This window comes from Chlamydotis macqueenii, chromosome 3 (assembly GCF_036417535.1).
Source record: "Chlamydotis macqueenii isolate bChlMac1 chromosome 3, bChlMac1.mat, whole genome shotgun sequence".
Lineage (NCBI taxonomy): Eukaryota > Metazoa > Chordata > Aves > Otidiformes > Otididae > Chlamydotis > Chlamydotis macqueenii.
Genome location: NC_141558.1, coordinates 126,135,355 through 126,159,747, shown reverse-complemented (window position 1 = coordinate 126,159,747; position 24,393 = coordinate 126,135,355). Strand labels below are relative to the sequence as shown.

Genomic DNA, 24,393 nt, shown 5'->3' with positions numbered 1-24,393 from the left:
GCGCGAGAGGAGCACGGGGGCTGGTCGGCCGAGCCTCGCGCCGCTGCGGGACGGTGGATTTCGGTGGCCCACCCCAGCCCCCCCACTGCCGCCACGGACCCCGTGGGTTTGGCCGCGAGCCCTGGGAAACGGGACCTTTCCCAGCAAAGGCCCCATCCCGATGGGAAAAAAATCCCCGAGCCTTTCCCGACGGGGGAAGCGGGATCGTGTCGGCCGTGGGAAAACGCCTCCCTTCCCCGCGGCTCGGCAGAGGCTGGCGGGGCCGTATAAACCCGCCAGCGCGTCCCGGCCTGGCAGCTGCGGCGAGGAGAGGCCGGGTAGGAGGTCGGGGGGATTCGGCGGGGACGCAGTGCGCGGGACAGGAGGATGCGCTCGCTGGGCTGCGGTTCGCCCTCGTCGTCAAACGCCGGCGAAAGGCGAAACGCAGTGGGTGAATCCCATCGGTTGAGCGTCCCGCTCCGGCTGCGCGCCGCCGGTATCCGAGGCGGCCGATTTCCACCCGGCGGCACCAAACCGCGCCGGCGTCAACCCCATGGCAAGACGGGGGTGAAACATCCACGCGCGGGGACCCCCGCTCTGCTCCGGCTGCCCCATTACCGCTGACGACGGTCTGGTTCCTCCGTAGGCGATGCCCCGGCCCGTGGCTGAAACGCAAGTAGCAGAAGAGATTTTTTTTTTCAAGCAGCATAAATGAGAAAAAACATTTTTAAAAGCTTATTTTTCACCGGGGCAGCGGACTGCGCCAGGCTCTCCGGAGGAGGCGGCGGTGGGACCGCAGCCGTCTCACAGGGAGCAGCAACCGAGCCAGGGTTTGGCTTTTCTTTTCCCCTGGTAATTATTTTGGTCATCACCTAATGATGGGAAAGAAGTGACATTCGCCCCCCGTGCTTTGGGATTGTTTTTTTTTTAACCCCGTTCCCGTGAAAACGTACCCAGCGCTGCCGGATCCCCTCCCCGTCGCAGGCGATGGCTCCAGAGGACACGGCGACGGAGCCGCCGTTGGGGTGAGTGTTGCCGTGGGGCTTCGGGATGGGCATTTTGGGGGGCCCGGCGCACCCTTGGGCGAGGCACCGAGCCGGGGGAGCCCACCTGCGCCGAAATTCCTCACCGTCGACGCTCCGGGTGCCCGCTCCCAGCCCCGACGCCCTCCGAGAGCACCGGCGGCTCGGCTGGGCTGTTTTTTTCACGGTCGCGCCGTTCCAGTAAATGAAAGTGGCCGGCTGGCGAGCCGCATGACGAGGGTTTTTGGTAACCGGGCGCCTGCCTGACGAAGAAAAAGAAAGGAAAGGGGAAAAAAAAAAAAACAAAAAAAAACCCCACCCCACGGGGTGGCGGGAGGCGCCGAGCCTCTCGTGGGCTCGCGGGCCAAAAATGAGTCAGCGGCAAGGGCGGCTGCTGCAGGAGAGGGGAGGGCGCTGCCACCCTCCCTCCTTGTGCTGGGGATGATGGTGATGCTGGTGATGCTCATGGTGCTGGTGGTGATGCTGGGGATGCTGGTGATGCTCGTGGTGGTGATGATGATGATGGTGGTGATGCTGGTGATGCTCATGGTGCTGATGGGGATGCTGGTGATGATGACGATGCTGGTGACGATGATGCTGCTGATGCCGGTGCACGCAGCATCTCACCCACGTGCCGGTTTTCTCCTCTTCCTCGCTCTCCTCTCGTGAATAATCCGCCTGGCACCCAGGCTGCTGCACGAGTGCAAATCAGGGTGCCCATCCCCGTGGCCTCTGGGCAGCCCCGGTTTTTCTCTCGCCGGGACGCACCCCGCTGCGCCCGCGTGGCAGAGGAAGAAAAACTGCTTTTTTTTTTCTCGAGCCGAGGCGCGCGTTAATCACGGCGCCCTTAAACCGACCGCAAAAGCCGCCGCCGTGCCCGAGCGCGCGGTTGCGTTGCGCTGGCGGACGGGGCGAACGGCGACTGAGGTGCCGCGGCCGGGGCTTTCGGCTTCCCCGTCGCGGGGTGAGGGGTGGCGGCGGGGGTCACGCTCCGGCCCGGGGGCTGCGTCGCCCGAGTCGCACCACGGCCCTGGGGTGGGTGACGCCAGGTTTCCAAACCCAACGTTTCCTGGGAATTTAAAGAAAAAACCCAACCCAGCTCTGGATTAGAGCAAAGCCGAAGTGTTTTTTAAAATTCCGGGGTTTCCCGGGCGGCTGGGGAGTTGCGGGATGCGGGCCGGGTAGGAAAAAAGCATTGTCACCGCCGAGGCGGAGAAACAGGAACCGTTCCTTCGCGAGAACGCACGGGAAACGGGTTTAAAGAAGTGAGACGAGCTGGGGGGCCCAAACCCGGGCGGGGGGTCACGTCTGGAGGCTCCAAGCGGAGCCGGGATGGGACACCGGCCATCCAGGGACACCCGTACGGCATCGGCGGGAGCCGCGCGGGGCGCGTGCCGCCGTCCGTCCCCGGGATGGCAGCCGCCGACCCCCCGTCCCCTCCCTCGACGCGCGGCGGCGGAGGAAAGAGCTCCTGCCGCCCCGTTTTCTTGCGCCCCGAAACCGAAACCGCCGCTCGCCATAGGCGGGGGTTTCTCGCCGGGCGCCGAAGCCACGCTCGCCCCCGCCAACGCCCACCCGGCTGCTCCGCTTGCCGGCACTTCAGGGTCTTCCACATTTTTGGGGTTTATTAAAAAAAAATTACTAAAATTGCCATTTGGGACGAAATCCCAGCACGGGGGTGTCGCTCCTCAGCCGCACCCAAGCGTGAAAATAAGGCAGGGTTATTTTTTTTGTCGACGCACGTAGAAAAAGTTCCGTATTTTCACACCGTCACCTCAGCTCATGTCCATCACCCACGCGCGCGGCAGGTGGGGTGGGCTGGCTCCCGGGGGCGCCGACAATTTAATTCCTGCTTGGAACAGTTGGTTTTAAACGGAGTAAAACTCGCATTTCACCGCCGGGTCCCGCGCCCTCCGCGCTCCAAAATCCCGAAACGGGGAAAAACGGAGGGACTCTCAGCGGCGAGTCCGGCTTTTCCCGCGGGAGATTTGTTGCTTTTTGGGAAATTTTTGTGAAACATGTTGGAAATGGTGCCCCGTGCTGGATTATTCCCTTCATTTTCCGATGTGATCCGATCATTTTCTGATCCATATGTATTTTCTGAGATATATATATATATATATATATTTTTTTTTTTTTTAAATGATGGAGAAATGCGGTGAATCCTCTTTGGCTGCGTTTTCCTGGTTCACCTGCCTTGTACCACACCGTCACATTTTAATTTTCTTTTTTTTTTCCCCCCATTATTTTCAATCCCACGCAGCTACTCTCGCTATTTTCTCCTGCTGAATGCCTTGAAATAAGGGATTTGGGCACCACAGCGTGCTCAAAAAAAAAAAAAAAAAAAAACAGCCCTGTGCATCTTAGACAGGAGAATATTCCCATGGTGCCTGTTTAAAGCTGTGCTTCGCTAGTCCTGGCTTTGTTAGTCCTGGCTCTGAATACTGCCATTAATTAAAGCAATTGGGTGCTTTTTGCTGGCAAAGGTAGCGTAGGTCCTTATAAAAAGATGTATAAATTAAGGCAGTTGGGGTTTTAATCGTAAAAAAATAGGATTATTTTGGTAAGGGGGAAGAAAAGAAGGATTATCTAGGCAATGGAATTTAAAAAAAAAAAAAGGATTATTTTGGCAATGGAGACAAAAAAAAAAGGATTAATTTTGAAACAGAAAAAAAAAGCCATTTTGGGGTTTATTTGGTGGGGTTTGGGGGCTGTTTTTTAAAAAAAAAAAAAAAACAAAAAAAAAAAACAACAAAAACCTCAATTTTCCAGCACTTTCTGCGCGGGGCAGTTCCCCCCGAGGGCTGCAGGGGGGGTTGGTAAGAAGGAAATGGCCCAGTCCGCCCGAAGTATTGCAACATTGGAAAGATTTTTGACCATTTTCGTTATTTTCAACATTTATTTTTTTATATATATTTTCAACATTTCCCACATATCTTTAATATTTTCAGTATTTTCCATATTTTCAGTATTTTTTTTTGGTGAGACAGCGCGGCTGCTAGCTACGCGTGAACATTTTCTATGCTTGAGGGTTTTTTTGCTAAAAGTGCTGAGCAAGCCCTTTTTTTGGGGGGGGGGAGCTGAAGCCAGGGAGGGCTCCAGACCCCGCGCTGGCACCGGGGGCTTTGGGGAGGGCGAGCTTTGCCGGGCCGGCTCTGGGCCACCGGCAGCCCCCCGCGCCGGCCATCGCCCCGCTCGCCCTCGGGCTGCGCTGGGGTTTGGGGAGCAGGGGGATGCTGGTGGTCCTGGAGGGATGCTGGGGATGCTGGAGGGATACTGGTGGTCCTGGAGGGATGCTGGGGATGCTGGAGGGGTACTGGTGGTCCTGGAGGGATGCTGGTGGTCCTGGAGGGATACTGGGGATGCTGGAAGGATACTGGTGGTTCTGGAGGGATGCTGGTGGTCCTGGAGGGATGCTGGGGATGCTGAAGGGATGCTGGTGGTCCTAGAGGGATGCTGGTGGTCCTGGAGGGATGCTGGGGATGCTGGAAGGATACTGGTGGTTCTGGAGGGATGCAGGAGGGATGCTGGGGATGCTGGAAGGATGTGGGAGGGATGTTGGTGGTCCTGGAGGGATGCTGGAGGGATGCTGGGGATGCAGGAGGGATGCTGGGGATGCTGGAGGGATGCTGGGGATGCAGGAGTGATGGTAGCAGTCCTGCAAGGATGCTGGCAGTCCTGGAGGGATGCTGGGGACATGAGAGGGATGCTGGTGTTCCTGGAGGGATGCAGGAGGGATGCTGGTGGTCCTGCAGGGATCCTGAAGGGTGCAGGGGGGGACGTGGGAGGGATGCTGGCGGGCCTGGAGGGATGCTGGAGGGACACTGAGGAGGCAGGAGGGATGCTGGGGATGCTGGTGGTCTTGGAGGGATGCAGGAGGGATCTTGAAGGAGTGCTGGGGATGTGGGGGGGATGCTGACGGTCCTGGAGGGATGCTGGAGGGACACTGAGGATGCTGAAGATGCTGGAGGGATGCTGGAGGGATGCTGGGGGTGCAGGAGGGATGTTGAAGGGATGCAGGAGGGATACTTGTGGTCCAGGAGGGATGCAGGAAGGATGCCGGAGGGATGCCGCTGAGCCCAAAGCTGCTGCCGCACGTCCCGAGGGTTTTGGCAGGTCAGGAGCTCCGCCGGGCCGCTCAACGAGAAGGCTTCAAAGCCGATTTGGGGTTTCCCGGAGCTGGGTGCTGCTCGCGAGGGCTTGCCGGCGCTGCCGCCGTAGTGCGGGCGTTTGCCGGGACGCGGGGAGCCCGCACCAGCAGACGCCAAGGCGTGCCGGGCGCGTGCCGCCGCACCCGCCGTCCGAGGCTCTAGGAGCGGAGTTTTCGCTGCCGGCGTGCTCGAGACGTCGAGCGATCTCAGAATGACTCAGAAAAGAGGGAAAAGGCTCGCTGACGGAAACCGCCGGGCTGGGCGCGCGCCGGCGGCTCCCCGCGACGCGAGGGCCGGCCGGGAACGGGCAGCGCCTTCGCACCTTCTTCTTTTTGATATTTATTTTTTTTTTTTTTAACTTGGAAAGCAAAGAATTGGGTGCTTGCAAACAAATGCAGGCATTACAAGCAAACGTTGCAATTGCAAACAAACGCAAGCTTTGCAGATAAACACAATCTTCTGTTTGCGAACCTTGCAAAAAAAACCACAAACCTGAAAAAAAAACACAAAAAAAACCAAAAACCCAACACCAAGCCTGGCAAAGAAACCCAAGCGCGCTCGGATTTGATGCGTGGTGCCGAGCAAAGGAGCGAAGCGTCACGGCTGATGAGCGGGAGAGCAGCCAAAAACCCGGCTTTGGGTTGGTTTTTTGGAGTTGCTTGGTTGAGTTTTTTGTTTTTTTTTTTTAAAGCTCTGCCTGGTTTTTGGGCTGGAATGTGAGGAAATTGGTGCGGCGCCCTTATCTTACACACGCCTGGGAGTCAATTCCTCGCTCCTCCTGATGGCCGCTGTCGGTCCAGCCTGCTGATGGATGCAATGGGGAGACGGTAAAAGCCCTGCTTAAATTTAAGCCAGGCCTAAGGAAGGAGCTTTGGCTCCCGCATGGGGCTCGGCATGGGTAACACGTGAGGCCGCCACGCTCGGCGAGCCGCGCTTAAATGTCAGGGACCACACAAACACCGCCAGCGCCTTCTCTCACCAGCCCCAAAGGCTTTTTTTTTTTTTTTTTAAAGAATATTTTTTTAAAATGTAAATACATTCTTGTCAAACCACAAGCTGTTTCTCAGTTTTGTTTTCGGCGAGCTTTGATGAAAAGATTGGCATCTCCTGGCCCGGGAGGCCGCGGCGGACGATGCGCTGGGGATGCTGGGCGCATCCCAGCGGGATGCAGCCCAAAAGGGGACCAGTGCTCCCAGTCCTCCCACCGCAGGGATGGGATTTCCCTCGGGAGCCCTCCTCGGGGGGGCAGGACACGGAAAAACTCCCAGTTTTTCACTCTTCGTGCTTAGGTTTCACCCAGCGCGCCGCAGCGGCCAGCCCCTGAGATCCCTCCTGGGGCTTCTTTATGAATTTAATTATTTTTTATTATTTTTTTTCCAGATTAATTAATTCTCAGAGAGGCTAATTGCCCAACCCACCTGAAACTCCCCGTACGATTTTCCAGGTGGGTTTCACTTTTCCAGCCGGTTTTCCCCACCGTAGGCAAAACCCACCTCTCACCACGAGAAGTGGCGCTTCCCCCCGGCGCAGCCCGAGCCCCGTTTGGAAAAATTACCACGGCGCAAAGTCACGCTGACCACAAATCCTTTTACTTTATTCTTTTTTTCCCCCTCGTTTTCTTTCATCTGGCTGCAAACTGCGTCCAAACCGCGTCCGTTTGCAGAGGGGGAAGCCTCCGGCTGTAAATTTGCACCTGAAATTGCCCAAAATTCTGCTTTATCTCCGCGCGCGGCGAACAGCGCCGTGAAAGCCGCTGCGTAGCCCGCTCTGTGTTTCACTCTTTCCACATGAGTCAAACGAAAATGATGATTTTCTTCCCCCCCCCCACCTCGATCTCACGAGTGGGGTTACCGCTCCCCTTCGCCCGGCGGCGAATATTACGGCGGCCGGCGGGGAGTTCGATCACGCCGCGGCGAAACGGATGACTCAAAATACGAATGGATCGAACCCTTACCCATTGCTGCTGCTTTTTGATTTGGGTTTTTGAAACGATGACGTGGAGGGAGGAGGTTGTGTTGGGGGGGGGTTGGAGGGGGGGGAAGCGTTTGACTCGCTCGGCGGCGGGACGAAAATAGCGAAGTGGAAATTCAGCCCCGGCTGGCCGTCCAGCCCTCCGCGGGCCGGGGTTTCGATTAATTCGGTCATTATTTCTCGGCGTTCGATAGAGGAAGAATAAATTTCAAACGACGCGTGTGTTTTTTTTGGTTTGTCACAGGAAGTGGAGAGAGCATTGGGAGAGCCCTGCGAGATTGACTATTTTTTGGTCTTTTTTTTTTAAATAAATATTTTCTGGCCAAAAAAACTGCGGCGCAGTTGCGTTGGGCACAAAGAGGGGGTACGCTGGACGGAGGGGGAGCGGGGCGACGGGACCCCCCGGCCCCGAGCATCCCGGGGAGCCGAGGCCGGGGGCTGCGGTGGTCCGGCGGAGGAAGGCAGCCCTTCCCGGAGCGGCAGCCGGTAGCCGTGCCCCGCGCCGGGGAGCCCAAAATTGTGAGCGGCTCCCGGCGAAGGGCGAGAGCCGCTCGGGCGCCTCGGCTTCGGGAAACCGTTGAGAGCTTTTTTTTTTTTCTCTCTCGGGCAGGGTTCGGGCTCGGGCGCTGCCGGCAGCCTCAGGAAAAGGAGCTGGGTTTCACAATGTCTCATTCCTCCCCCGGCCGGGCTGCCCCGCCGCCTGCGCCAAATTCTTTGAAAAACCCCAAAATTGGTTATTTCAAACCCGGGACTGGGGGGGGGTTTGCCTGGGGATGGAGCGCACGGCTTCCCTCACCGGCGAGCGTCGCGCTGCCCCGGCCGTAAACCCTGCCGAAGCGGGGCGCGGGACGGCCGCTCGCCGTTCCTTTCGGTTTAACCACCCCCCAAAAAAAGGCCAAATTCAGTCCCCCTCCGACCCACGGGGGCCGGCGGAGGCCAAAATCGGCTCCCACCCTCCAGCGTGGCTCTCGACTCCGTCAGCCACTTCGAAGACTTTCATTTTATTTTATTACTATTATTTTTTTTTTAAATGCCTTCACCCTGCGGTATTAATTTGCTTTTTTGGTTTCGCTATTAATATCGAAGAGGTGCCGGGTCGGCGGCGTTTGTTTTCGGTGGTAAATAACAGCTCAACTGATTTAATCCGCGCCGCGCATAGAAAAGAAAAGAGGGGTTCCACCGGGACGGCGTCGCGCCGACGGATGGGAAAACGGGGCGGAAAACGCTCTTTGGGATGGGGAAAAACCCACCGGGTTGCGTCGGGATGGGTTTGGCTTCTCCCGGGATGGGAAAACCCGAAATAATTCGAATAAAAGCGAGGATGCTCGGGCTGGGGAGGGGACGGGGCTGGGGCTGGCTCGCTGCTGCCCCGCGCCTCGTCCCCGTCTCCGGGGGAAAAACGCAGCCCAGCGATCATTTTGGGGTTAAATCTGCCCTTTTTCTCGTTTGCGGCTCGTCTCTGCCCGTCTTCGAGGCTGTACCGGTGCTGAAAGGTTGCAAACAGTTTTGGGAACAAGATGTCTGCCTTGAGCATGACAGAATTGGCCACAAACTGCAGATGAGACTGATAACAAAAGCCAACAACATAAAATATGTAGAAAAACAACACGTTGAAGGCTACAAGACCACTGAAGGGCTTTTTTTGTGTGCGCGTGTGTTGTGTTTTTTTTTCACCAGTTCTCTCGTGATGGAAGTGAAAACACATGAAAAGAGAAATGCTTTTTTTTTTTTTTTTTTTTTCTTTTCTTTTCTTCTTTTTCTCTCGTATATGTGATGCTCCATCACCAAACCATGGCCAAACCCAACAGCCGGGCCGGCCAACCTGCCCCGGCCGACCGTGCCGTTCCCCTTCCAGTCAATGACTTCAAAACCTTTGGGTTTTTTTGTTTTTTTTTTTCAGCCAACGAGGACAGTTGAATGGTTTGGGTCTTGAGCTGGGTGGTTTTTGAAAAAAAAAACACTTAAATCTATTTCACATGCAGCACGTCAGCAGCTCAGGTTGGGTTTTCTTTCTCAACACGAAGGGGAAAACAGCCTGCAGCTCCCTGCTCTGGGGGGGAAAAATTCTTCGTTTGAATACCTCGGGCCGGGCTCAGAAATTAGGATGAGGTTTTTGTTTTCGTTCTACTTATTTAATCTTTGTTTTTATAAATAAATACAAATAACTCAAACTGAAACTCGATGGCTTTTGGTGATAATAAAAGAGCAGCCCTGGGGAAATTTGCTTCATTAACATGTTCTTTCGCAGCCCACACGCGGGGTTTCGGGAGGAAAACTGCTTAACCTTTTCAGCAGCAGAAGCAAGCGCCAGCTGAAGGTGCCGGCACGCTCAGGCGCGGGGCTCGCCGAGCCGGTTGCGCATCGCCGGGCTTTGCCTTTCTTTTCAGGGGCTCGCGTAGAGAAGCAATTCTCTCATCCCCCCTACTCCCCCCCAGCCCTTTCTCCCCTCAAGTCTCCCCGCGTCGGCGGGGAAAATAATGTGGAAAAAACAAAAAAAAACAAAAAAAACAAGAAATGATTAAAAAGAAGCCAACTGCTGCTTTTTTTGTTGTTGTTTTTTTTGAGTTTTGCGGGGCAGCTCTGTGCTCTACCAGCTCTTACAACACACCAGTCTTTAGTATTTGCAGCTCACTTCCTGTATGAGGTTAGTTTGTTTATCACAAAAAAAGCCTATTTTTAAACCCATTTCTGCCAATAAGTCATTTGAATGGTAATGGCAGGCGCTCGTGGCCGTCCCGGCTGACGGGAGGGCTCTGCGCCGCTGCCGGGCCCGACGGTGCCGTGGGCGCTCGGCGAGCTCCAGGGTCCCCAGCACCCTCCTGTCCCCTGCTCCTTGATGCTCAGGGGGTTTATTTGTGCATTTCAGAAAAAAAAAAAAAAGAAAAACAAACCCAAAACAACCCAAGATTTTGGAAAAAATCTAATACTTTTTTAACGCAGGGTCACGCGCAGCCATCCCGTGGCGTGGGGATGTGCCGAGGCGGAGCTGCGGCTCTCCTTGCCCTCTCCCTCCGCTCTTGCTCCAGCGCTCTTCCTCGCATGCCACCCTCCAGCCTGCGCCGTTCCAGAGATACCAATTAAAGCCAATTAACGCCGGAGCCGCGCGCTGGTGTGGGTAGCGGAGGGGGATGCTCGGGGAAGCTGTGGTTTGCTGCTCCCAGCTCGGGGAATGGCTATTGTGCCGTCTTCCAACTTTGTTTCCCCTAATTAATATCCAAGATAATTATGTCTTTGTGGGGGGGAAAAAAAAAAAAATCTTTCGATGGGTGCACGATGTCGCTGAGATGAAGCATGTTTTAATTAGCGGCGGCCCGCCGAGCTGGGAAGCAGAGGCTCCTCGCCCGTCCTCCTGGGAAAATTAACATACGAGCCCGTCAGAAGGCCGGTGAGGAGAAATCCATCAAATCGGGGAAGAAAAGGCCCCGTATCCCCGTGAGAGTCCCAGCCCTCGCCCAGTGTCGGCCCCAGCGAGCCACGCGGCACCGAGCAAGCCAGCGCCGCAGCGGCTGAGGTCGTTGCGGCTCCGCAGGACTACAGCGGGGTCGCCATCGGAAATAACCCATTAGTCTCGCTTTCGTAGCGTTGCAGGGCTTCGTTTTAGAACCCGGAATAGGTTTGGGATGCTGGGAAAGGGCAGCAGAGGTTGGGTCAACGGCTCACAGGCACCTCGCAAAGCCCATGCGGGTGGGCAGCGAGAAGGTCCTCTTGGTCCTACCACCCTTGGGCTTGACTTACCCCATATCAACGTACGCCCGGCCCCATTACAGCATCCATAATGCCCCTTTATTTCTTTTAGGGACCTGTCTGGCCATGTGCCAGGGAGGCCCGAGCAACCCTCCCCTCAGCCAGCGGCCTCCCGTCCCCGTCTGCGCTGGGTTTGACCAGAGGTAGAGGCCGACCACCCTCGACCCGGCCAGAAAAGGCGAGAAAACCCGCTGGAAACAGTGAGCTTTGTTGCAATATGAAAATCAAATGCAAAGCTGGGTGGGTATTTTTAGCTGTTTAAGGCTGAACAGGTGTTTGAAAGGTCAGAGGCGAGTCATTGGGAAAAAAAAAAAATTAAAAAAAAAAATATATATATATATTGAGAGCCTGGCAGAGTGGTGTTGTCGCTCCCGTGGAACTGGATGGCCACAGCGCGGCAGCCGCCGGCCCTTCAGCTCACGCTTGACAGGCGCGTTGGTTTGTGCGTCCCACCCAAGCCCCTCCGGCGAGCGCAACGCCCAGCGTTAGTGCCCAACCGGGGAGCTCATCGTTGGCTCCCGTTGCCCATCATTCCCGGGGCGGGCGGGGGTTAAGGGGTGTGGGAATGTCCTGGGCTGAGACCGCGTGTGTCCTCAACCGCGTGTGTCCTCAACCGCGTGTGCACAAAGCAGCCATGAGCGTTTGGGGAGGGCGCGAATGTAGAAGGGCTTACTCCCGACGGACGCGGGGCTCTGTGGCGGTGAGGCTGTCAGACGGTTTTTTCCACAAGCAATGTTTTGGGGTTTTGGTTTTTTCCTTTTCAAGGAATAAAGAAAGTTTGTCATCCTTAAAACACAACTGCATGTGGGTTTAATTAGTCACTAAAGCAAAAATTCAAGGCCACAGAAAGGGCCCGTCTCTGGGGTAAGGCCCAGATGACGTGTCTTTGGTGGACCTGGGCTGTGACCACCTTGGACTTGGCCATGGCCAATCTGGGCCGTGACCACCTTCAACTTGGCCACGACCACCTTTGATCTTGGCCACAGCTACCAACCCGGGCCATGACCACCTTTGACTTGGCCATGGCCAACCTAGACCTGGCGACGGCCAAGCTCCTGCCCAAAGGCGAGATCCCACCAGCGCTCTGCGCCGCTGCGCGTTGCCGGCGGGGCGGCGTTTCTCTTCCCTGTTGTCTCACCCGGGTCACCGGGTTCAGGCAGGCAGTGAGCTCCTTCCAACATGAGTCACAGCAAAATTGAGAGCACGAGGTGCGAGAAGTCACCAGCACAGGCTGGTGGGCTCCCAGACGCCAGTGGGACCGAAGAGCCACAGGCCGAGCGGGGCTGGCAGCTGCCAGAGCCTCGGCTCGGCAATAAAGCCTTTTTTTTTTTTAATTTTTTTTTGAATTAAAGAAGCCCCTAAAATAGCACCTGAAACGAATAAACTTCCCTTTCAGGAACTTCTGTAATTTGAAACACACACAAGAACAAAAAAAAAAAAAAAAAAATCCTGAATTTTTTTCAAGTTGTTTGTCAAGCAGGACTTTTTGGGGTTGTTTTTAAAAAAAGAGATTTCAGCCGGTGGGTGCTGAGGCGCGGGAGCACTCGGCGCAGCCCCGCCCCACCCGGGGACTTCTCCGTCTGTTTTCCCCCCCGATTTCTTCCTGCCCTTCAGCCTTCCCAGCTGACGCACGCTCCCGCCGCGCGCCACGCAACCCCCAGCCACCCAGCTGATATTTCGGAAGAAAGCGGCTAAAAATATCCGTACCCCCCACCCCACCCCGTGCTCGTTCCTGTCACCTCACCGCTTCGATTTGGGGACCACGCTGCCTCCTCCGTGCTCCCTTCGTGCCAAAAGCCGACCCGGCGCAACCTCACCACTGGCTGACGATAATCTGGGGGAGAACTGGTGAAAAACGGGGAGAACGGGCGATGAAAGCAGCAAACACCCCCAGCCCCAACGAAAACAGCGAGCGTGAGAAATAGTTGAAAGTTTTTATTCATATAAAACTCATATTAAGAACATAAAAGATTGCATTTAAAAAAAAAAAAATTCTGCAATTATTTACAGCAGTATTGCACGAGTAAAGTGGCAATTACCCTGTCCGAAATTCATCAGTGCAAAACACAAGGAAGCCAGGGAAATTGCGGTAAAAATGCTACATACGCTGGGTCCGGTGAAACCAGTTAGTGATCCGTCGGCGCAGCGGCGCGCTGGGCCGGTACCTGACGTTCCCGCCGGCCGGGGAAAGCGGCCCGGGGCGGCTCTGAAAAATCCCAGGGAGGGAGAAGCCGAATTCCCACGGAGTTTCGCTAATGCTGAAGTCTGTGAGGCGCCTAAATCACTACTGGGAAGTGGGACTTAGGCACTTTGAGGGAAAAAAAAAAAAAAAATTAAAATAATAAATCTCATCATCCAAACCGTGTTGGCTGCACCGCCGGGAGAAGACGGCGCTGCGGAAGGTGATCCATCGCTTACGGCGGGGGCGGGGAGGAGAGAAGGGGGCAACAAAACCTTCCCAGGAACTTAAATAAGCAGAAAATAAATATACATTTCTACAAGTTACAGCATGACGGAACAGTAGAGTGCATTAATTACACAGGGGGGAAAAAAAAAATAATAATAATCTACAGTATTTACCAAGTTCAACTCTAAAAAAGTTTAGGAAAAAAAAAATTTTTTTTTTTCTTTTTTACTGATTTATAAGCTGTACAAAACTTACACGAGAGAAAGGAAAGGAAATACATTGCACGCAGATATTTGGCTCAGATGGTGGAAATAATACGGTGCCCTACTCTAATAAATATTTGGGTATTTACAGTTAGGGAAGGAGGAGAAGCGTTAACACGCCGTGCGAGATCGCCTGGAAAACTTCATCGCATCCTTTTGGTAGCACACAGACCACAGGTGACGCTTAAAACGACCCGCAGCAGTCGGCCAACGCGGCCAGAAGGAGCATGATCGGCATTTAAAAACATAATTTTTCTCTTTAGAGACTTTTTGGGGTTGTTTTTTTTTTTCCCCTAAACCTCACAACTCTACAGGGGTGAAATCTGGTTTTTTGGGGGCTAATTTTCCTACGCCTGCCTTTTGGCTGGGAAGTCCCAGGCGAACACCGCCAATACCTTGATTTTTTTTTTTTCTTTTTTTTTTTTTCCCCTCCTTAAAAAAAAAAATCAATCCCATTTCTTGCTGCATCGTCAGCTGGGGCGGCCCGGCGGGGAGGACGGGGTAAAGTGCTCGGCGTTTCTTTGGTGTACTCCAAGGGACACATTCTGGGCGGCGCGGTGCCGGCGGGATGCCGTAAGGCTGCGAGACCCAAAAGCGTCGTTTCATCCACCCACGACGGATGAAACTCAACTGGGAAAAAAAAAAGAAAGCTTGTTTGGGTTCCCCCCGCTGCTGCCAATTTTTTTTTTTTCCTTTTAATTTTCCCAACGGGAAACCCTCTGCAAAACACCCTTTCCAGAACATCCCCTGGTCCCGCAGCGGAGGCTAACTCCTGCAACCGATGCTCATCTCGCAGGTCCAAAAAAAAAAAAAAAAGTAATAAAAAATTAAAATAAACATTAAAAACCGCTCCGTAAGGCTCCAGAGGAGCGCAACGGGAGGCACGCAGCCCCGCGCCGCCGCGGCTCTCTGCCTACCCGAGCAGCGCGCGGCCGGTGCATCAAGGTCGGGTTGTGCAGTTTGTCCGTCGTTAAAATCGCTCGTCGCCGCACGGGGCGGGCAGCTTCTCCCTCCAGGAAAAACCGTGATCGTAGGCTTGTGGGTTTTTTTTTCCTCCTTTTTTTTTTTTTTTTTACGGTGCTGGTGAAACCAGAACTAAACTGGCGGTGTCTGGAAGGGGGGCTGAGGACCAGAGGAAAGGGGCAGCTCCGGAGGCGGCGAGGGGTACGTTTGTGCATAGATACGGGGGGGCGGCGGCAGCCAGCCCCACAAAAGCGCCCGTCCGTGAGATGAACCGGAGACAGATCTGCTTCTTCTGACGAACCCCCGGGGCTCCTCCAGCCGGGCTGCGGGGTCTCCGGGTGGAAGGGGAGACGCCCTGGGACGGCAGCAAGCTCGCGGGGGGAAGGAGGGCGGTTTGGGAGCAGACCCCACGCGGGTCGGCATCCTTCGTCGCGTCTCTTCCAGCTGCATCCCCGCGCGCCGGCGTTCGGGGTCTTCACGCCGCCAGTCTCATCCCGCTCATTGCCCTGCTCCGGGCTGTCCTGTCCGAACTCAGAGAGAATCCAGGAAAAAAAAAAAAAAAAAAAAAAAAAAAAATCCAGCACCTTAAAAATCCAGCAAGGGAGAAGCCACGGCGTAAACCAGAGCGGAGCGGCAGGAGCTGCGGTCTCCGGGTGCAAAGCTGCGGTGCGCTGGGAACTGTTTCCACCCGCCTCCGAGAAGGTTTTATTGCTGAATTACCCAGTCACCGCCATCACATACTCGTAATTCGACAACACCTAAGCGTTTTCAGACGTTTTATAGAAAGAATTTTTAAAAAAAAGGCAACCTGGTGGGTTGGTTTGGTTTGGTTGGTTGGTTGTGGTATCTTGGACCCTGGGAGGCTGACAGCTGAGTCTTGAAATTCAGAGTGAAAAAAATAAAATAGATAGATTAAAAAAAAAAATTAAAAAAATCAGTCAGCAGGAAATAGGCTATTTGCATGGATTTGGGGTAGCATCAGGTATTTACAGGTAAAAGAAGTGCTGATTTAAATCCCTCTTCCATCCTTCCAGGAGGCGGTGGGAGAGGCGAGGGCTCAGAGTCTCTGTGATAAGGCCTGCGAGGCAAACGAAGGCGGGTCTGCTCATCAGCTGGCTCAGGTTCTCCTCTTCCCCCGCTGCCACCAGGCGAGCCGACAGCTTTCCAGAAACGATGACCAAAAAAAAAAAACCAATTAAAAAAAATTCCATCGCCATTGAGTATTTTCTCTGAGACTCTTTAGGAAAAATTTTTTAAAAAAGGAATAAAAAATAATAAAAGAGTTGAGAGAAACGCAGTAAACACCACTCTCGGACAAAATCCCGCATCGGAGCGTCCCAGTCCATCCTCGCGTGTCTGGGGGGAGAGGCAGGGCGGCACGGGGAGCCCCGCATCCCTCTGTCCATCCGTCCGTCCGTCCTCTCCAGGCTTTCCCAAGGAGCAAACCAGTCCCAGTGCCTCGGGATGCGCCCGGCGCTCACTGCATCCTCCAGATGAGGCGGACGATGTAACGCAGGAGGCGCAAGATGACCACCTGGGGGTTTCCTGCCCGGTTGTCCAAGAAACCCTAAATGAAAGGGGAGAAAAAAAAAAAAAAAAAAAAAAAAAACAAGATTGTGATTTTAATTTCCAGCACAAACACCTTGTGCTGGAAAATATTAATGACATTAATAAATGTCAATTTATGTGCAATCGTCCCAGAGAGAGAAGAGATGCCGTTCACGCCGCTACGGGGGCGATGCTCCAGCATCCCCCGGCTGGGTACCCCGGGGCGTCCCCGCACCAGCGGGGTTTACCCACCCTCACCAGCGCCACGCTACGCCCACCGCACCACCTGACCGCCAGCAAGGGCGGAACAAACGAACAAATGAAAAAATAAAAACCCAACAGGCTTAGAGGAGGATGCAAGAGAAAACACCAAAATTAGGTCTTCTTTAATAAAGGAAAAAAGAAAAAAATAAGAGCTGAAACGAGATATTTTGCAGCTTGAGCGCAGGCAGCAAAGTTCGGGGCACGCGACGGTGGCCAAGCGATGCCCCCTCTGCCGGCAAAAGCCTCGGCACGGAGCTGGTCCCCGCGGCCAGAAGGTCTTGCGGCCACCTCCACTCGCCAGACCCACGAGCTTCGTGGGGGTAAAGAGGGGTTGGACGGGGAACCGTCCTATTCCCCGCTGTCTTGGCCAAGAGACGCTGCCGGGGGAGCAAGGCGCAGGGCGCACCGATGGGGAACGTGACTGGGAGCACGCGACCCGTCCGACAGCTCCGACCTGCCCGGCGAGTCGCCGGTTTTTTTTGGCAGGGCTCTTAGTTCCCCATTTCTAACCTCGCGCTTAAAGGGCAAACCCCAGGCAGGCGGCGAGCGGCAGAGCCCGGCGTGCCGCTCAGGCGTCCCACCCGCCCCTCCTGCCAAGGGGCTCCAGCTCCGCGGAGATCACCGCTTCTCCACGGCAAAGACACCTTTCCACAAAGCAACAGCCAAGCGCAACGCGGACGATAATTCCATCGCGTTGGCTTAAACGCTCTGAAACCCCCTCGTTCCAACCAGCGAGAGTTCGTCAGATGCTAATTACGCCAGGTACAAAGTGTTTTCAGGGTCACGCACGACAGCCTCTGCTCGTGTCATCTAGCAAGCAGGACGCAGTCCTCCGCGTTTCGGTTCTCTCCCCGGGGCAGCACGTTGGAAGTGCGGCCGCGGCGCTGGGAATCACCTCGTGCGAACCTGCGCGGTCTCTGCGCCCCATCCCGCTGCCCCTTCAGCACACCCATCCTTCTCAGGGGAAAAAAAAAAAAAAAAAAAAAACAACCTTTTCCCACTCCTCCTCAGCCCCCCCGTTAAATCCACACTTACACCCCACACAGCACGGACCGCGGTTTTGTACGGGGCAGCACGACGTGCCCAGCGCAGATCCCCAACGTGCAAGGTCCCCCGCGAGGCAGCACAGAGGGAGCCGGTCCCCAGGAGAGAAAGCAGGGAGGACACCCCTGCTCATCACAAACTTGTTCCCAAAGGGCTTGCCCGCGCTCCAGATTCGAGGCACCGCTCCAGAAGCCAGCGAGGAGAAGGGACGGCACGGCATTCCGCGTTTCTGAACGCCAGCAGGATTGGCTTAGTCCCTACCTTTCATCAAAAAGATGTCCTTTAAACCCAAAAAAATGGGTATTTTGCATCACCAGGGATCAGCCTGGAAGACGCGCATCCTGGATTCGGGATAAAACGCAGCTTGTCTCCGGTTTGTTGCGGGTCAGAAAAGCCAAAGCATCCAGAAAGCAAACGGAGTCGGCGCAGGAGGCTCCGGCGAGGCGAGGCAGCGAGGCTGCGCAGAAGGAGCCGGACCACGGCAGCCCGGCACCCGATTTGGGGGAAAAGCCCCTGCCTACAGCCATCTGCCGCAGGGAGCAGCGAGGGAACACGCCGCAGCAGTGACTCACGAGCCAGGGAGGACGGATAAGGATCCGAGCGGCCAGCATTTCGTCACCGGCGCCGCTACCTGAGGTGCTCCTGCCTCCTCTTCCCAGCGAGGAGCGGACGGATCAGAAGCCGCAGGCACAGACACGCCGCCGTCGGTAACGTTTGGCAGGCAAGCTGCTGGCTAACACCCGCTCCTCTGAAAAACACTGTTACTTCATCTCTGGGTTGGCTTGCTTTGGGGTTCGTTTTTTTCCCCCCCCCCCCCTCCTCTTTTTTGCATTAATGCCACCTATTTTTGTTGCAACACTCGAAGGTGAGAGAGTTTACAGCCTTATAAATAAATACAGGCGTTTCAAAACAGCTCTGGCAGATCCTTTGTAAGAAAAATCAGTTCTCAGACCAACTCCTCTCTCTCTTTCTTATTTGCAACTACGCTTCCACGCACGCGATCCGCGGCAGCAGGAATCTGGGAGCTGGGTGCAGAAACCTGCTGCGTTCGGTACCTGCCAAGGCAGCTCTTCCCGTCGTTGCCCCGAAAACACCCCGACTCACCCAAACTTTCCCTGCCTCTCAACTTTTACAAGTTTCTTCCTCATCACTGCCAGCTCCAGCCCCAATCCAGCAGCACTAGGCTGGCTGCTACAAAAGATACTGTGAACTTTGTACCCAAAAACCTCAAGTTCCAGTTTAAAGGTTATTTTTAAAACGATTTCATGACGCTGCAGCAGCGGACGACCCCGCCGACAGCACGCCGCCGCGTCCAGATGAGCACAACCAGCCGCGCATCCTTTTCTACGTTTGAGTGAACGAAACGTTCGCCGCAGAGCTAGTTTCCAGAGATGATTAAGCTTTTCCCCTTTTAGAGACCGTGCGTAAAGAAATGGAAAGTAAAAAAGATGAAAGTTACCCTTCGGGGACAATAGGAGGCATTGAACTCGTCGCCGATGCGCCGCAGCTCCTGGGCGATCCAGATTTCGGGCTGCAGGTCTTCTGCTAGCGAGGGAGACTGCCACCGGGAAGCTGCACGGAAGAAGAACGCAGCGTTTGAAGCCGATGAACAACACAGAACACAAACCCTCCATTAAATTTGCAACACTCAATGGACTACTACTGGTTTTCTGTTGTTATTACTATTTTTAATTTTTTTTTTTTTTTTTTTTTTTTTAAGTACAGTTCCTAGGAGTCATGTAGGTGCCAGGCTGTACGTGGTACGCAGTGCAAACAGGACTCGTTACACAACACACGCATCGCAGGACAGGTTTTTATTCCTTATTATTTTCCTATCATCATCATCATTATGCTTTTATTAATTTATTTCTTTATGACAGGCTTCCCTCCAGAGCATCTCCTCCGGCACATCCCCCAGTCCCCTCTAAAATAAGGAGGAAGGCCGAGATGCCACCCTCCAATTTCTCTCCCTAGCAAAACCTTCTCTTCCCCCTCTTTTCTAAACAATTTCCTTTTCTTGCAGGCACAGTAGCAACTTCTCTAACCTTAAAAAAAAAAAAAACAACCAAAACACCCTCTGTCTGGACAGTTTAACTGAACCCTTCTTTCATTTCTTCCCCCAACAGCTCTGAAGTGCTCAAGGAGGAAAGGAAAACGACTGGGTTTGTCGCACGGAGAAGAAAGCCACAACGGGATTTGTACGCGGAGAAACCCCGCTTCCAGCGAAGTGAAGGACCTTGCGCCTGCGGGAAGGAACCGGGGCGCTCGCCTCGCAAAACGGCATCTTCCTGCGCTTTAGCGGAAAACAAAATAAAGGCGGCGCAGGAAAACAGGGCTGGCTTATGAAAGGGAAAAAAAAAAACCAAACAAAAAATAGAGCTAATGCATCAACGACAGTTATTGTAGTCTCCCTTTTGAGAAGTTATTAGGCACGTGGAAAAGTCACCGTGCAATCCCCAAAACACTGGGGGAGAAAGGAGCAGCTTGTGATCCAGGCAGGACCCCGTGCGGTACCTGCACCACCTCTTCCTCCTCCACAAGCGCAGGATCTCCGCAAGAATCACAGCCTTCAGGAAGAAAAATAAAAAAACAAAACAAAAACAAAACACCACCGACCAAAAAAAAACCATCCACACAACAACAAAACCAAACAAAAAAAACCCAAAACAACCCCACACAGCCCAAAAAAAAAAAAAAAAAAAACCACTGTGCAAAACAAAACAGAGCGTTTTGGCACGGCAGCTTAGAAGGAATCACAAGGGAACAGAAATAGCTTCCAATCTCAAAATATTCAAAGGATTAGTGGGGCAGTTTAAAAAAAAAAAAAAAAAATTAAATAAAAGCCTGGCTCCAATCTGACTGGAAAATGTATTTCCGAGCCAAACTAGCACCGCTTGGCTCGAGGATCTGTTTTGTTTTCACGCTGTAGTAGCGCAGGAGTAGTACCCGCCGCCTGGCCGGGGACGGCCCCGGAGTATTTATTTTCCTCGCTGGTGAATGAAACGCGGCGCAGCCCTCGCGATACTCCACCCCGACGCTCCGGGAAGGCAAACAGGATTTTGGCTGGGGCGGGGCGAACTTCCGAAATCCCACCGCCGTCACCAGAGCCGGCCCCGGGCTGCCTTTCCCGGCAAGAGTTAAGCTAGAAAAATTAAAAAATTAAAAACATGGGACAAAAAGATGTAAAGAGACCCAGGGAGGCAGAGAACACTGCGATGGGGAGAGGTATGGCTCCCTCTCCATCCTCTCCCCCTTCTCCATCCTCTCTCCTCGCCCCAGCATCGCACCCGAGAGCTCAGCCGCTGAAGAGCTGATGGCTGGGGTTGGTGGCTGAGAGCGAAATCGGGCTGAGGTTTTCAGAAAGGACTTTCTGTGGCGCTGCCAAAGAGTGGTGTCAAAAGGGTCCAGTCATAACCGGTCCCAAAACCAGTCAGAGGTGTTTTCGGGGGGCCCCCCCAGTCATACCGCGACCGGGCGCCCGCCGGCGGCGGTGAGACGGCTGCCGTGGGGACGGGGACAAAGCGAGAGGCGGCCCCGGGATGCCTGCATCTCGCTCCGGCCCACGGGACGCTCCAGCCGTGGACCACCACGGCAACGTCGCTGTCCCTGCTTGGAAGGGAAAAAAAAAAAAAAAAAAAAATAGAAATCCAACACCAAATTGCACCTCCACCTCCTGGACTTGGTCATAAAACCCCTCCAGAGTTGGAGAACGGCTTCATGTGATCCACGTGCGAAGCGCAGGGAGAAAACAGCAGCATCCCCAAAAGAAGGGCAACAGGAATGACACCACCAGCTCCTCACCTCAAGGTTTCCCCCCTTAAATTCACCCACCCCACCCAGATCTCCTTCATGGGCAAGGAGAGGCTCACGCTGCTTCTCTCCCCATTTCCACAGCGCGGGAAAACATCAGGATCAGAACAGCGCCGGGAAAACCCATCTGCAGAGCACTCGCGCGCGCCTGCTCCCAGCACATCCCCAAAAACCCGCCTGCGAGCCCCGAACCCCCGCGCCCTTGGGCGGAGATGCTCCTGGAACAAAAAAAAAAAAAAAAAACAACAACACCCAGCCAAGCGAAACCTCGGAGCCGAAGAGTTGAGGAACCAGCGCGAGAGTCGCACGACCCCACCAAAGGGTGGGTTTCTCCTCCCGGGTGACTCCGCGGCGAGCGCTCCCATGCCACGCCAACCCCGCGCACGATGAACTCATCCCCGCTCCTCTCCCACCCGTCCCCAAAACCACCTTCCCAGGCACGCCCGGCCAGTTGCGCGCCACTTCCTCCCATCCAAGAACGTCACCCTCGCCGCCTTCAACTCATTTCCCAAAAGAAAAAGAAAAAAAAAAAAAAAAAAAAAAGGGCACTGGGGGCGGCCAGCTGTACCCCCCGGCCCTCACAGAGAAGCGGAACAGCCTGAAGCATCACCGCCTGCCGCCTCCCGCGCCAGGAACGGCTCTTCCCAGGGCTGCCTCCAGCTTTTTGGCCTGGCAGGGGCACTTTCAGCGCTTAATTACAATTTGGGCCATCACCGCTGAGAATTTTGGGGAAGGCTTCGCGGGATTTAGGAGAGGCAGTTACGAGCTTGCTTCGCTCGACCCAGCGTTGGAAACAGCCGGTCGCCGTCCACGGGAGAGGCCGAGGGCACCCACCGCGCACAAACTGCTCCTGCTTACAGGAAACGTCTGTTTATTATTAATATTCTTGCTAAAGGCCGCTTGCTTACGCTTCCTACAGCCGCTCTCCATCCCTCAGCCCGCGCCTTACAACAGATAAAAATCAGCGCGTAAACACACGGCAAGAAATTACACCCTTTCGCTTCCCCGCCCGGGGACCGACCCGTTTCCGCGCGGGGAAAACTCGACGGCACGCCAAGAGGAGCGAGGGGCAAACCCACAGCCCCTTCTCGAGGCGAGCCGCGCGGTACGGCACAGCCCGGGAGCCGCGGTCCCCGACTCCGCGCTCCAGGGTCCCGTTTACGTCGCTCGAGTGTTTTCCGTTTGCTTATAGCTGTTTTAGGATGATGCCCCTAGCAACAATAACAGAACAAAGGCTCCGGTAAAAACAGCGTTTTCCACGGCTTTTGCGCGGGGATGGAAAAGGAAGAGCTCAGGAGAAAAAAAAAAAAAACAAACAAAAAAAAACAGGGAAAATTTCAATTTCTTCCTGGAGCACCAAAAAAAGTTACTTGCTGATAAAACGCCGGCTGCGGCTCTCCCCGCGAGGAACTCCAGCATCCTTGCGCGGCGGTGCCACGCGCGTTTGCGCTGCGCGAGGTTGTGAAACTTGCATTAAGCCGTAATTACTGCAATAATGTCAGAAAATCTTTCCTGAGGGCACATTACAGTAAGCCCTCTGCAGCTGTAACCACAGCCATTAACCAAGGAGAAAAAAAAAACAAAACCAACCAAAACCCAACAAAAACCAAAACAAGCAAACACAAAAAAAAAAAAAAAAAAAAGATGTTTTTGCTCACGTAAAGCTTGGAGCTGGGGTTTGTTATCCCCGGCGGAGCGCTAGCGACGCGGTGCCTGCCTCGCCGTCGCAGGAACGCTCCCGCTTCTCCCGAATCCTGGCGGAAGGTAAAAGCTTTCCTCCAGGTAGGGGGAATTAACGGCGAGAGGGGGAGAAAAGGCATCGCGGGACGCCCGCTCCGCGCCCCAGGCTCCGGCCCAGCCTTACCTGGCTAAGCCACACGTAAACACACGCCCGCCCACCACCGCGCTGCTTTCGAGCGCTCGTCTTGGGTTCCGCCAAAAACAAGCGGGAGTTTCGTGACCTTAGCACCTCCGACGCCACGCGGCTTCTTCAGAAAGAAACAGGAGCAAGAAAAAAAAAAAAAACAAAACAAAAAAAAAAACCAACCCCACAAGCGGGCAGGCACTTACCTGGCAGCGGAGCGCACAGCCTGGCGAAAAGCGAGCGGAGCAAGCTCAGACTAGGAAGCAGGATTAACTTTGTCCCCTCCTCCCCAGGCCTGGACTGACCCATCCCGGAAAAGAATAAAAATAATAGTAAATTTTTTTTTTTTTTAAGGGCTGGGCGAGCGGGTGTTTGCCAGCAGCACGTTTGCTCGCCGGTCCCCGGCCAAACGGGGCGAGCGGCCAGCCCCACGGCTCGTCCCGGCGTGGGCTCGACGCCCCGGGGGAGGCCTTTGGCCACCGTCCCGCAGGTACGGCGGGGGCCAGCTTGGCTCGACCGCAGCCGGCATCCCCAAAAAAACCCAGAGACGGTGGGATGCAGGTGCACTTGGCAACTTTTAACGGAAAAAAGCCGAGCACGGCGCGGAGCGGAGGGTGCTGCTGGCAGGCAGGGGGGCGAGGAGAGCCCGGTGGGCTGGTTTTTAGGGGTGTGCCCCCCCCCCAATTTTTAAGCAGGACCTTACCCATGGCGCTGAGGCAGTGGCTGAGGGCCTGGCAGGGCGGGCTGGGGGTCTGGGTGGCCTTGTCGCAGCTGAGGGGCGCGGGGCTGCGCTCGGCGTCGAAGGAGAAGTACCCGCTGGAAGAGCGGGACAGCAGCGGCGACCTCCGCACGAAGATGAAGAGGGGCGAGCGGGTGGCGAAGGGGCCGGGGCTGGCGGGAGGACCCCGCGGAGGAGGAGGAGGAAGAGGCCCCGCCGGGACGCTGGAACCGGAGCCGGGCAGGGCGGCGGGAGCGCCCGGGCGCAGCTGGGAGGCCGGGCCCGGCCCCTCCGCCGCCGCCGGTAACCGCTCGCCGTCGCGTTGCGTTTTCACCTCCGGGGGCTGCTTGGCCATGGGGGCTGCCTGAGGACAGGGGCCGGCGTCAGGGGAGCGGGGCCACCGCCACCGGCCGCGGCCCGGCCCCTCCCGCCCGGCCCCATTGTTCTGCCGAAAGTGCTGAGGCGGCAGCTCCGCGCCGCGCCGCCCCCCCCACCCCCGCCGCCTTCCTCGTCCTCCTCCTCCCCTCCAGCCCGGCCCCGCTCCGCTCCCCCCGGCCCCGCTCACGGTGCTCACGCCGCCGGCGGTGCGGGGCGGCCCGGCTCTGCGTGGGTGCGTGTGCGCGGCCCCGCCGCCTGCCCCGCGGC

The 24,393-nt window shown here is 55.3% G+C and overlaps 2 protein-coding genes and 1 long non-coding RNA gene across 5 annotated transcripts in view; 2 read left to right on the top strand and 1 right to left on the bottom strand.

Moving 5' to 3' along the window:
- LOC147601486 (uncharacterized) overlaps window positions 1-21,921 on the top strand; it is a 25,671-nt gene extending 3,750 nt beyond the window's left edge. Inside the window, exons 1-3 of one of the 3 annotated variants that reach the window (XR_015258103.1) lie at window positions 346-1,004; window positions 10,920-11,107; window positions 19,483-19,641. Coding sequence is in view for 2 of the 3 variants with exons in the window: in XM_086744248.1 (XP_086600374.1) it covers window positions 10,920-11,107; window positions 19,483-19,702 (408 nt within the window). In the remaining variant the exon portion in view is untranslated. Of the gene's footprint in view, window positions 1-345; window positions 1,005-10,919; window positions 11,108-19,482 lie in introns of those variants that run through there. The other 2 variants (XM_086744249.1, XM_086744248.1) reach the window with 2 other exon arrangements.
- LOC147601487 (uncharacterized) lies at window positions 12,451-15,412 on the top strand. Its single transcript, XR_015258104.1, has 2 exons — window positions 12,451-14,701; window positions 14,945-15,412. It is a non-coding gene; the product is annotated as an uncharacterized LOC147601487 (long non-coding RNA).
- Window positions 15,537-24,393, bottom strand: BCL2L11 (BCL2 like 11). Its single transcript, XM_086744247.1, has 4 exons — window positions 24,314-24,393; window positions 23,734-24,112; window positions 18,816-18,928; window positions 15,537-16,067 (listed from the first exon to the last, which is right to left on the bottom strand). Exons 2-4 carry the CDS (start codon window positions 24,101-24,103, stop codon window positions 15,978-15,980), a joined length of 573 nt encoding a protein of 190 aa, XP_086600373.1. The 5' UTR covers window positions 24,104-24,112; window positions 24,314-24,393; the 3' UTR covers window positions 15,537-15,977.